We start from the raw sequence: 12,535 nt of genomic DNA on the forward strand, positions 1-12,535 counted from the left end.
TCCCGATCTACTCGCTTCCCGCAAAGCCAAGGCATGCAACTGAAACTGTCTACCAGCCTCTACTACCCGATAACCGTCACGGAACTGTTGAAAAATACCGGCGATGAAGTGAACCAAGGAGATGGACTGTTCGCGTACTTTTATCGCACGACTGTGACGGAGGGTGATGGGCTAGGTAACAAGGTGGATGTGGTGAGGATGTTTCCCACCAGGTTTGAAAGCACAGTAGACGGCACCTTGGTGGACTGGAAGATTCGGAAGGGACAGGTTATTGAGGCGCCGTAAGTGGTCCATCTGTTCTGCAAGACAGAGAACCGAGGCAAGGATAGAAGTGGTGTGGTTGCTAATGATGGTCTGCGTGATATAGGATTACGATCGCCGAGATAGACGAGCCATGCGCCCATGAAGTACAGTTTGGCGGAATGTGTGCTAACTGTGGCAAAGATATGACTCAGTAAGTTGCTTGCATTCCTTCAATACAGCGATATAAATATGCTCAGTGATTCTAATTTCGATTCTACGCTTTAGTGCAAGCTATAACACGGATGTCCTTGACTCGCAGCGAGCGCCGATACGCATGGTGCACGACAACTCTGCGCTGACCGTTAGCGAAAGCGAAGCCACCCGAGTAGAAGAGGATGCCAAACGGAGACTGCTATCTTCAAGAAGGCTGTCGCTGGTTGTTGACCTGGATCAAACTATCATCCACGCCACTGTGGATCCGACGGTAGCTGAATGGCAGCAGGACAAGGACAACCCCAACCACGACGCCGTCAAGGACGTGCGCTGTTTCCAGCTGGTTGATGACGGGCCTGGCATGAGAGGTTGCTGGTATTATATCAAACTACGACCGGGACTGGAGGAATTTCTCAAAGTGGTGTCCAGCCTCTACGAGCTTCATATCTACACCATGGGAACGCGGGCGTACGCCCAGAACGTAGCCAACATTGTCGACCCAGACAGGAAGATCTTTGGAGACAGAATCCTCAGCAGGGATGAGAGTGGCAGCCTCACAGCAAAGAACCTCCATCGATTATTCCCTGTAGACACCAAGATGGTGGTTATCATCGATGATAGAGGAGACGTGTGGAAGTGGAGCGAGAACTTGATAAAGGTTACGCCCTATGACTTCTTCGTTGGCATCGGCGACATCAACTCCAGCTTTTTGCCAAAGAAGCAAGAGCTGAAAGCAAAGCCAAAGCCGGGAGCAAAGGCGAAAAAACAGATACCCGTCGCTGATGCTGATGCTGCAGAAGGAGATACAAAGCTAGAAGCCAATGGTTCAAAATCCGAGACGGCCGAGGCCAACGAATCCTCTTCCACAGGTTCCGAGCAGTCAACGCTTGAGCAACTGGTAACGATGGGAGGGGGGGACAACCCGGGATTGCTGCAGGAGCAGGCAAGCCAACAGGAAGAAGTCATTGCTCACCAGGTGGAAGAGCGCCCTCTGCTTCAGAAGCAAAAGCTCCTGGATGCAGAAGATGAGGCGGCAGAGACCCAACAAAGTACGGAAAATGGCGATTTATCCAGTGATGAGTCCCAGGATTCGATAAAACACCATCGCCACCATCTACTTGAAGACAACGACGGTGAGCTTCCGCAGCTGCAAGAGCGTTTGCGGTTAATACACCAACGTTTCTTCGACGAGTACGATCACAGGCGCACGCAGGCGCTTGGTGGTAGAGTATCGGCTTTGAAAGGCCAGCGTGCCCCTGCAAAGGACAAGGCGATCGATCTACAGATAGTCCCGGACGTCAAGGTCCTAATGCCAGAAATCAAGCGGGCAGCTCTCGAGTCTGTCGTCCTGGTGTTTTCGGGTGTGCTTCCTCTTGGAACGGACACTCAGAATGCTGATATTTCGCTATGGGCCAAAAGCTTTGGCGCAACGATAACCTCAAAGATTAACTCGCGTACAACACACCTTGTTGCTGGAAGGAACCGGACGGCCAAGGTGCGGGAAGCCACTAGGTACCCGAAGGTAAAGATAGTCACCGTTCAATGGCTCGTTGACTGCATGACACAGTGGAAGCGGCTGGACGAAGAGCCATATCTTGTTCCCGTGCATCCAGACGACAGAGGCGAGCCCATCGGCTCGTCTGAGAACTCGCCAGATGGTAAAGAAAACGCAGACGACTCCTTCACCTCATCATCAGAAGAGGACTCGGACCCCACCAGCGACGACGACAGCGATAGCGTGAGGTCCTCGAAGCTGGCTAGAAGGCGAAGAAACTCCGACGAGGAAATCCGGCTATCCGCCGGCCTGACCGATCACTCTCAGCTTGGCTACGACGAGCAGGAGCAGGCCACCGTCCACGACGAGCTCAAGGAGTTCCTCGGCAGCGACAACGAAGATAGTGAGAGTGACACCGACTTTTCCATGCTGTTCGCGGACAAGAAACGCAAGCGTGAGGCCACAGAGGAGGCAGAGGGCGGGAATGAAGAAGACACAAGCGCTGAAGGTAGCGGCTCCCGTCTATCCCAAAAGATCAAGCGATCTCATGAACGAACCACAGGTCTAAAAGAAGTTTCTACAGCTCAGCCGGGCGTCTCTGCAACGGAAGCACCCGCTGAACCGACTACCGATACGGAAATGGAGGTAGGCAAAGAGGTTCTGATGGGGGACAAACCTGAGGTCGAGCCCAAGTACAAGGATTTAGATCCCGTCGTGGATGACCCAGAAGACGACGACGATGCTCTCGAGCGGGAGATGATGGCTGCCTTTGATGACGACCAGGGCTGGGACGACGTGTTGGCCGAGGATGAGGAAGATGCCAACTAGCAGCAAATCCCCTCGGTTGTCCCAGCATATATCCCATCTCCCTTAGCATTTTTTTCTATTTTATTTTATTTTTTAAAACGAAAAATCTCCATCTCCAGCTGATCTTCCAAGCATAGCGAGGCGTTGTTGAAGTGTTTTCTAGCCTGTTGAAGCCACACCCCCTGAGCTCGAGCTCTCCCTGATTATTGTTTCTTCATTTCCCTTTGCCTTTCTTTTGCCATACCTTTCGTGATATCCTCTGGCTCTTTTTCCTACGTTTTTCTGGATAACAAGTTCGAGGCCTGCCGGGTACCGCTACTTGGACGAAAAGATTCCGTATGTGCCTGCGCCCAAAGGCCTGGCCTGACGCTTGTACTATACAAACAATATACGAGAGATCAAACATCTTCGTCCACCTTTTAAGCCTTTCATGACGTCAGGAATAGCTCAAGCTCGAGCTCAGGCGATTCGTAGAAGCTGTGGCGATTCGTAGAAGACTTATATAGTACGGCCCTTGGTCTTCCCAGCCATCAAGGACAGCCGAGCAAGGATGGTCGAAGCCGTATTCTATCGTACAGAAGACACTTGACTATAATACACGCTATTCAAGAAACAATATCATGAACAACCCGGTGCCTGGCGGAGGCCCAGGGGGAGGAGGCGGCGGCGGAGGACAAGACTACCTCGATAAATGTACGAGGAGCACCGGAAAGCTAGGAAGAGATGGTTAACTTACGTTGAACTGCTGCAGCTCTTGATACGGCGGAGAGGAAGTTTGGCAAAGGCAAGATTGATCCCAACAAGGCCAGGGGAGTGAACGAGAAGATCACAGACTTTGCCAGGAACACTTTTGAGAAAGTGACCGGGTAAGCCGGCGGATGGCAGTCGATGAGGAGCACCAGGCTGACTGGGTGTACAGGAAGAAAGTGCCCAAGAATATCTCCAACTAGGCCAATCTCAGCTATTCATTCGTTGCTTTGATGTACAAGTATTTGATATATGGGTTTGAGTACAAGTTAATGACGTGGTTGGAATTGAGTACAATTGGTTTGTTCGCTGGTTAAATCTATCGTGCAGGTATTATATACAGTTGAAAGATCAGGTCATTACCCATCAAGAAATCAGTAACACCGTCCCTAAATCAGAGAGGAAGAAGAAGAGAAAAGAAACATCATCGAGGTTTGAAGCACCCCGTTTTATCAACGCATTACGCTCGTAAGAATCAGATGCTGGCGCCGGTGAAACATGCAACCCTGTCTGAAATGGGTATCTAAACGGAAACACACGAAGGGGGAAAAAGGGTGTCATTTCAAGAAGAAGCCTCTGCGGACCTGGAAGGAGATGATCAACATCCAGATGTAAAAGACGGTGCTGACCAGCTCGAATGCAAACGCCGTCTTCCAGCAGTTACCTATAGCCAACGTCAGCACGGGTAGGTGAGATAGAAGAGGACGGACACACGTACAGATGGTTATCTGCGTCAGCCAGGCGAGGGTGTTTATACTGGCGCCCTTGGAAGGCATGTTGACGACGTAGTTCTGGCAGTTCGAGTTGACGTTTGCTTCTGTCCCGTAGAGCTCGATGGCGGTCCCGATCAGGCCGGTCAGCCAGAGGACGAAGAGGACGAAGCAGCCCAGGATGATGATGTCGGGCAGCAGCATGCCTCGCTGGATGAGGAAGAGCATGAAGAAGACGAACAGCAGGCCGAGCCCGGCGGTTGCAACCATGAACGGGAACACCCTGACACAGACGGTTAGCTATCTATATGTATAGAGGGTGTATATGTCGGCTCACCATGGCGTGGAGACGGATAGCTGTGTCTGGACGAAGAGGAACCAGCTGAAGATGCCCAGGCAGGTCGTGGACGAGGCGAGGTTGACGAGCAGCCAGACGTGCAGACGGATCTCTGGCCATCTGAAGCGCTGGATGATGGTATATCCTGACGAGGAGGTCATCTTGCCGTGTCTGCTCTCGTCTCTCTTGGTCGTAGGGTGTAGATGTCGACCCGTTCACGGTGTATAGACCGGCGTACGACTACAGGAAGAAGCCTCTCTTCCTCCCATCCGCGAGCCAGTCGGGCGTCGACGACGGATAGATGCAGCGCTGGTTCCAATCTGCGTCGGCCACCTAGCCGTTCTCTTCTTGTTCTTGTTCTCGTTCTTGGTTCTTCGTTGCCGGGATGTTTTGTTTACTCCGCGATACGTTGGTCTGCAGCTAGTGGCAGAGTGGCAGAGCGACAGACAGACCCTCGACGGATACAGAGATGGAGAAGATGTCAAGTCTTGTGGCTTGCAAGCAGATTCCATGAAGACGCTCTTCTAGACGCTCTTCTGGCGTGGCTGGCAGAGCGTCTGCACGTCTCGGGGTGGCTGGGCGAGTAGAAGAAGCGTCTCCACGCCAACCGTTTCACCTCCTACGCAAGCACCGTCTACGGGGTACGGACAGAAGAGAAGACGCTTAAATATATTAAAAGAGATGATCTACATTTATCTATATCGTCTCATCGTGGCATTCAATCATACAGGGTCTAGAGAAGGGTGTCGCCCAGGGCGCAGCGGACGAGCGAGCAGCCGGCGCGGACGGTCTCGCTGGCGCCCATGGAAGCCAGGCTGGGGTTGACCTCGACCAGGTCCATGGCGATGAGGTTGCCGGTGGCGTGGATGCACTCGGCGATGAAGTCGCCCTCGCGCAGGGTGAGGCCGCCGCGGACGGGCGTGCCGGTGCTGGGAGCCCACTGGGGGTCGAGGGCGTCGACGTCGAAGGACAGATGGATGGGAGTGTCGTTGCCGATGTGTGCCAGCGCCATCTCGACCACACGGCCGATTCCGTGTCTATCATTAGTTAGTGTACTGTGGGGAGGACTAGAGGACTGGAGAGAACAGTAGAGAGGACTGTGGAGAGGCATACCGGTCGACGTCGTGCATGCTAAAGGCCTTGATGCCGTGCTCGCGCAGGGTCTTCTTCTCAGCGCGGTCGACGTCTCTGAGGGCGATGTAGACGAGCTTGCTGGTGCTGATCAGGTGTTCCTCCTTGAGCCAGCCAAAGACGTCCTCCCGGTCGTCCTTTGCGAGGCCGGTGAGGAAGGAGACGGGCATGCCGTGGACGTTGCCGCTCTCGCTCTCCTCCGGGCGGTTGAGGTCAGCGTGGGCGTCGACCCAGATGACGGCCATCTCACGCCCGAGACGCTCGCGGATGGCCTTGGCCGTGCCGGAGACGGTGCCGATGGCGATCGAGTGGTCGCCGCCGAGGGTGAGCACCATCTTGCCTTCGCGGGCGTGCCCGTAGACCTGGCTGCTGATCCGCTGCGTGACGGCGCTGACGGTGCGCGGCTTGATCATGTTGCGGTACCGCGGGTCGTCCGCCTCTGCGGGCTTCACGTCGGCGTAGTCGTGCACTTTGCTGTCGAAGTCGACCCTGTACCCGAGCTCGTCGCGGACCTGGTCCAGCAGGCCGGCCTCCAGCAGCGCCGTCGGGCCAGCGTCGACGCCGGCTTTGGGCTGTTCCAGTCAGCACCTCTCCCACGCACTGTATTCTGGGTTCATCTCGACCTACCTGTCCATCGGAGAAGCCCACGGCGATGACGCCCAGCTCAGATGGCCGGGAAAGGAACTTTTGGGTGATCGTAGTCGTAGGAGAAGCCATCTTTTACTCTCTTTTCTCTCTCTGTGTATTCAGAGACGGTCTGGAAGTCGAGCAGGTCGAAGAAGACCGGCTTTTATATAGACGAAGAAAAAGACCCGGATAGTCTCGGCGGCCCACCGAGGAGGAGACGAGAAAGAGATCAAAAGAAGGGCGTGAAAAGGTTCTTCTTGTCCTCGTCTTTCGTCTCTCAAGGATCAAGGGAAGGGAAAATGTTGTCTGTGTCTTTCTCGCCTGGAAATGCTCTTAGGGGCGACCAACTTCCCCTAAGTACATGTTTTGGAGAGAAAGAGGAGTCTGTCGGTGACGCTAGACAAGTCGAACATGGGCCGCTTCTTTTCTCTCTTTGCTTTTTTCTTCTTATTCGGATTTTTCTTCGGGTGTTTGATTATTCTTCCGGTGGCGGTTGAAGTCTGATACGTTGGTGGATGTTGGTTGGTAGATGTCAACATTTGATAGATGTTGACAATTGATAGACGTGATAGACAGCGATAGGTGATAGATGTGATAGACGGTGATAGGTGATATAGGTGATAGACGGCGATAGGTGATAGGTGATAGATGTCACAGCAGAGACCTGACGGCCTCCTCAGCCCGCTGGGCTTCGACCCGTCCTCGCTCGCCCATCCGTTTGATCTGGCCAACGAAGAAGCCAATCTTGCCCTGCTGGCCCTGCCGGATCTGCTCGACCAGCTGCGGGTGCTGGGCCATCACCGTCCGCGCCATCGAGACGTACTCCTCCTGCGCCAGCGGACGCAGCAGCAGCCCGTCCTGCTCGACCATCTCCTGCACCGTCCGGCCGCCGTGCTCGCCTGCAAAGACCGTCGACAGCAGCGACTTGGCCGTGCTGCCGGTGATCTGCTTCGTCCCGACCAGGTGAACGATCGCGGCCAGGCTCGAGGCCGGCACTCGCTCGCCGTCCCAGGCAGCGTCAGCCCGGCTGAACAGCCCTCCCAGCTCGTGCAGGACCCAGTTGCCCACCGTCTTGCCTGTTGCTGATACTGTTGATGCTGCTGATGCTGCTGCTGCTGCTGCTGCATCCCTTTGTAAAACGACCAGAGAGTCGACGGCGTCGAGATAGTACTCCAGCCGGGCACAGTCGTCGAGCTCGATCAGCGGCTTCGCGTCTTCTACGGTCAGCATGTACATCGGGTCCTGCGTCAGCATCCGCAGCAGCTCGTCCGGCGACGGCGGCATGCTTGTCCGCAGCCTCTCGACCAGCTCTGCCCCCACGACGACGGGCCCGATGTCAGGATCGGGCATGTATCGATAGTCCACCGACCCTTCTTTCTCCCGCAGCCTCTTCGTCTCCGTGCTCCCTATCGTCCAGCCGCGGGTCTCGCCCTCGACCTTCCCTCCGCCCTCCAGCACCGCGATCTGCCTGTCCCGCTCGGCGATGATCGCATCCTCGACCGCCTTGAAGCTGCTCAGGTTCTTGATCTCCGTCCGCTGGCCCAGCCCCGATACGCCTTCGTAGCCGTGCTGCTCTACCTGGCCCGTCCGTCGAACAGACACGTTCACGTCTGCACGCAGACCACCCATCTCCATGCCCGTGTTGACCGCGCCGCAGGACTGCAGCAGGGCCTGGATCTTCCGCACGCACGCCGCCGCCGTCGCAGGCGAGTGTATCTCCGGCAGGGTGATGATCTCGATCAGCGGACGGGACACCCGGTTGAAGTCGAGCAGCACCGTGTGCGACGGGAGCTCCTGCGACTTGGCCGTGTCCTGCTCCATCTGTATCTGCTTGATCCCGACTCGCACCGCGTCGCCGTCTTCGGGCGCTATCCCGTCGTGAGGGTACAGCCAGAGGGCACCCGATCTCGCGTAGGGCTCTATAAACGGTAAAAAAAGGACGTTAAAACAAGCCATCCACGTAGTTCAGCCGGAGTCCTCGAGCCTACCATAGTACTGTGTAATCTGATACCCGGCCGGCTGGTCCTGGTAGAAGTAGTGTTTCCTGTCAAAGTGGCTCACGCTCTGTATCTCGCAGCCGAACGCAATTGCAGCTCTCAGCGCCGGTATCAACGTCGCCGGTTGGAACCACTATAACCATCGTAAGCAGCAGTCCATAGAGGCGCAGATGTAGATGTAGACTGACCGGCTGGCTTCCGGGAAACGCGAGATCGAACAGCGCAACGTTGGCGTTTGGCGCATCATCATGGGCAGCAGAAGCTCCTACAGCGGTCAGCGTCTTCTTCATCCACGCCTTCATCCGCGTCTATAACTCACTGGAAAACAGCTTCGAGTCCGTATCCAGCTGGGCATGCACCTCAATGCCAACCGTCAGCTCCCATCCTTCGACCTGCGAGCTCGCGCTCTTCGACCTCTTCCCTCTTCCTGTCAGCCGTTTCGCCTTGGACTCGTCTTTGAGCTGTTTCCGCAGCGGCACGAACGCTCGACCGTCGCCGTCGAGGTTGTTGCTGGAGCTGCTGGCCGATGACTGTGTCTGCTGCGTGCTGAGCGAGCGTCTGGGGGCCGTCTTGCTCCGGGTCCGCCGTCCGGTCGCAGTAACGGGGGCCGCAGAGAGAGCAAGACGAAGACGATGTCTGATCATTAGGATGTCCTGCTGCTGCAATGCGATTGATGGTGGAAAGTTGGGCGCGACCACCGCAAGAAACTATTCTTCTATTGATCGATGAGAGTCGAGAGTAGATGGTAAAAGTAGATAGTAAGCTTCAATTCTTGTCTTGTGGCTGAATGTTTTTTTCTAACTAGCAAATTCATCCCTGACGGCCAACGATCAAATGTCTACAGCTTGGTTACTACAGAGTATGGAGCACCCGGAATATTCTGGCCGCGGATGACGGCCATGCTACTAGTATGTATATAGAAAGAAGAAAAGAAAGCCTTTTCCAGCGCCTCTTTCTGCGAGAGGCCATGTCATTCGCCGGCCAGGATCCCAGATGGACGAGACGGCAGGCTTGGTAGATCGTCTCTGGTTGCATCTTCTAGTTGATAGTAAGAGTATACTAATGTATTCGCTCCGTCCGTGTGTTGCGCAACCGCTCGATATCCTGTCTGGTCGTGTGTATGGAGTCCATATATGGATATACTCCGTCTTGTACCGGAGTCCATCCCTTTGACACACGCCAGGCTTAGTGAGAAGCTCCCTGGCAGTGCCCAGAACCCTTTTTCTTGTCATCGGCACGGCGTATATGTGTATATGTTGATGCCGCCATCGAGACTCCGCAGATGATACGACGGAGCACTATGTAGGTAATTAGTAACAGCGCATAAGCCACCGAGCATGGGCATGTCCAAGGGTCATAAACTTGCCTCTGGGCGAATCACATCCACGCTGCGTCTTCAAGGGCGATTCCCCATATGTATGTGTACTTGATACCTGCAAGCATCAACCGTCCTTGATCCTGGGGAAGTATACGGCCGTCTGTCTGAACTAGCGACTCGAAAGTCGATAGATGAAACCTTTTCATATGACCAGTCGACACACTCTGTCGTCCTGCTCAATCTATACGAAGGGCCAAACGATCCAGCCGTAGGCCGTAGGCCGTAAGATGTAGCCGTAAGATGTAGCCGTAAGATGTAGCCGTAAGATGTAGCCGTAGGATGTAGTATCCTCTCGCGTTTCATGTTGTCTTCTCTGCTTGGGCTGCCGTTTGGTTCCACGGCATCGAGGCTGTCGTTAAACATCCCCAGATCATTGGCGGCGCTTCGTGTTTTTTTTGTCTTTCCTCTTTTCTTCTTCCTGTTCTTCTTCTTCGTCCTCTTCTTCTCAAGGGCCCCCGGCTCGCTTTAGTCTCTTTCGTTTCTTTTCTCTTTCATCGTCATCATCGCACACAGAGGGCTTCATGAGACACCCTCATGCCCTCCATCCAAACCGTGTCGATCGGGGCCAGGGGCGTTTCATCGCAGTCTAACCTGGCAGCGTTTGAATATATTAATCTCTTCTATCGACTATCGATCTCTCCGTCTTGTATATGTATCGAGTGCTGGCCGCTTCCAAAGTAGAATCCCAACCGTCTCTCGCCTGTCATCCTCGTTAGTTAGCAGGAAGAAGAGGAAAAGACCGTCTCTTGACTTGCCTGTCTATATCGCCGTCGAAGAGTCTCTCGACTATCAGTCTCTTGCTCTATCAGTCTCTTGATCTCGTCTGGTCGACCTTTTCCAACCCGTGACGGTGCAAGTGACCGTCTCGTATACCAGGATATATCCATACATCTCATACATCTGTAGACACAGATAGATATACCAAGATGGCGCCGACAAAGACCAAAAAGTCGAAGAAGTCTGCTGCTCCTCCTCCTCCTCCCCCTCCCCCTCCTGTATCCATCCCGGTTACAGGCTCGTCGCTGGACTACTCGCTGCCGCCGCTCGATGTGCCTTATGCCATCCCGGAAGCTGAGCTGCCGCCAGATCACGGCTTCAACGAGCCGCTGGAAGTGCCCTATGAGAACGAGAAAGAGATATCTTCTGCTGCCCGACGAAGAGCAGCCAGCAGAGCCAGCGAGCCGCTTATCGTCCCTACCTCTGCTGCTGCCGCTGCCGCCACTGCTTCTATGTCTACTGGCGCTGTCGACCCAACCGCCGCCGTCTTCTCGTATCTCGACCAGCAGCAGGAAGACCAGATGCGGCCCTCTCACTCCAGAAAGGCCTCTGAGCCCGCCGTCTCAAAGGCCTCCAGGCCAAAGGACCATGCCCGCAAGGCCAGCCTGTCTCAGCTGCTCAGAACCGTGTCCGGCGGATCCTCGTCGACCGCCAAAGAGAGGGATCGAGACAGAGATCTCAGCCCGAGCCGCTCGTCTTCGGTATCAAAGGAGTCAGAGTACCAGCCCGCAACGCCGCCAGACATGCTGTTCGACCCTATCAACTTCCATATCCCGGGCAGCAAGGGGGTGCCCAAGTCCCATATGGCCGGCTCTTACATGACGGACTCGGAGAGCATCCTCGAGGGTCCTCCGTCCGCTGCCCCGGCCTTCATGAACTTCTCCCACCCAGAGGCCTTTTACATGCCCAAGAGCACGCTGTCATACTCCATGGGGCCTCTCCCATCCAAGCAGCCTGAGCGAGCACCCGTCGAAGGCTCACGGCGACGTTCGCAGACATCGGCATCGGCACCAGCATCAGCATTTGCATCAGCATTTGCATCAGCAGCACCAGCACCAGCACCAGCACCAGCACCAACGGCAACGGCAACGGCAACGACACCAGACCAGTTTGAATGGACAGCTCCTCCCGAGACACCTTATCACGTATATCGAAAGTTTGAAAAGCTGAACCATCGTGTTCTACGCCATCTACAGGAAGAGATTGCCCAGCTGGAAGACGACCTCCTTACCATCGATGACATCGACGCCGCGCGCGCCGGTGCCTCGAGCAACCGCACCTCTCCAAGACAGAAACAGCTCGCTGCAAAGTACAGAGACCAGATACAGGACCACTCCGTGCTGCAGAATAAACGAGCAGACCTCCTCGAGAAAGTCATACTAAAGACAGACCAATACAGTCAGCCTCCTCTCTCTCTCTCTCTCTCTCTCTCTCTCCCTCCTTACTAACGAAACAAACAGACCGGGCCCTGAGCTCCTTTTCTAAAGTTATAAAGAACCTCCCCGCCGCATCTGAAGACGATATCGATGCGTACCGCAGCTTCTTGCGGTCCCCCGCTGGCGCTTCCTCCAAGAGTGAGCGAAGACTGCTGGACCACAGAACCGACCTTGTCACCATGGCCCCTCGCCCAGCAAGCGCACTGCACTCTAACCCCCTCTACTCCACCGTGGCCGCAGTCTTTGCCGCCATCCTCTTCCCTCTCCTGGCATTTGGAGCCATCTCGGAATTCTTCGGACGCATCGTCGTCGTCTCTTTTGTCGCCGGTACGTTTGCCTGGTGGGCGTCCAACGGACCCCCTGGACACGACTACCTCGTCGAGCCGCAGGATGGCTGGAAGTGCGCCGTCATGTAAGTGCTCTCTCGTCTCTTCCTATTCTCTTGCCGTATGCTAACGTCGCTCGCAAACAGCTACTTCGGCTTCATGACTCTAGCAGCACTCTTGCTCTAGCCATTTTTCGTCCTAAAAAACATCTTCTGCATCATCTATACCCTTCTTCAGCTCTAGTCTTCGCAGGTCGACTTCTAAGATGCATTGGAGTATTTCATCTTTCTTTTCATCTAAAAAAAAAAAGG

At 54.9% G+C, this 12,535-nt stretch overlaps 5 protein-coding genes across 5 annotated transcripts; 2 read left to right on the forward strand and 3 right to left on the reverse strand.

Moving 5' to 3' along the window:
• Positions 1 to 33: 33 nt before the first annotated feature.
• Positions 34 to 2,779, forward strand: MCYG_05528 (RNA polymerase II subunit A C-terminal domain phosphatase; the record flags this gene model as incomplete). Its single annotated transcript, XM_002845613.1, has 2 exons — positions 34 to 281; positions 529 to 2,779. The coding sequence occupies 2 exons, from the start codon at positions 34 to 36 to the stop codon at positions 2,777 to 2,779; spliced, it is 2,499 nt and encodes an 832-aa protein (XP_002845659.1).
• Positions 2,780 to 4,062: 1,283 nt separating this feature from the next.
• On the reverse strand, positions 4,063 to 4,713 carry MCYG_05529 (conserved hypothetical protein; the record flags this gene model as incomplete). Its single annotated transcript, XM_002845614.1, has 3 exons — positions 4,063 to 4,169; positions 4,224 to 4,498; positions 4,553 to 4,713. The coding sequence occupies 3 exons, from the start codon at positions 4,711 to 4,713 to the stop codon at positions 4,063 to 4,065; spliced, it is 543 nt and encodes a 180-aa protein (XP_002845660.1).
• A 572-nt stretch (positions 4,714 to 5,285) lies between these two features.
• On the reverse strand, positions 5,286 to 6,400 carry MCYG_05530 (arginase; the record flags this gene model as incomplete). The annotated part of the gene is made up of 3 exons (XM_002845615.1): positions 5,286 to 5,589; positions 5,666 to 6,255; positions 6,311 to 6,400. 3 exons carry the CDS (start codon positions 6,398 to 6,400, stop codon positions 5,286 to 5,288), a joined length of 984 nt encoding a protein of 327 aa, XP_002845661.1.
• A 561-nt stretch (positions 6,401 to 6,961) lies between these two features.
• Positions 6,962 to 8,951, reverse strand: MCYG_05531 (mitochondrial cytochrome c oxidase assembly factor; the record flags this gene model as incomplete). The annotated part of the gene is made up of 4 exons (XM_002845616.1): positions 6,962 to 8,229; positions 8,299 to 8,440; positions 8,496 to 8,572; positions 8,627 to 8,951. 4 exons carry the CDS (start codon positions 8,949 to 8,951, stop codon positions 6,962 to 6,964), a joined length of 1,812 nt encoding a protein of 603 aa, XP_002845662.1.
• Positions 8,952 to 10,611: 1,660 nt separating this feature from the next.
• On the forward strand, positions 10,612 to 12,410 carry MCYG_05532 (conserved hypothetical protein; the record flags this gene model as incomplete). Its single annotated transcript, XM_002845617.1, has 3 exons — positions 10,612 to 11,799; positions 11,958 to 12,310; positions 12,371 to 12,410. The coding sequence occupies 3 exons, from the start codon at positions 10,612 to 10,614 to the stop codon at positions 12,408 to 12,410; spliced, it is 1,581 nt and encodes a 526-aa protein (XP_002845663.1).
• Positions 12,411 to 12,535: the final 125 nt, after the last annotated feature.

Source organism: Microsporum canis, genomic scaffold (assembly GCF_000151145.1).
Source record: "Microsporum canis CBS 113480 supercont1.5 genomic scaffold, whole genome shotgun sequence".
NCBI classification, from domain to species: domain Eukaryota; kingdom Fungi; phylum Ascomycota; class Eurotiomycetes; order Onygenales; family Arthrodermataceae; genus Microsporum; species Microsporum canis.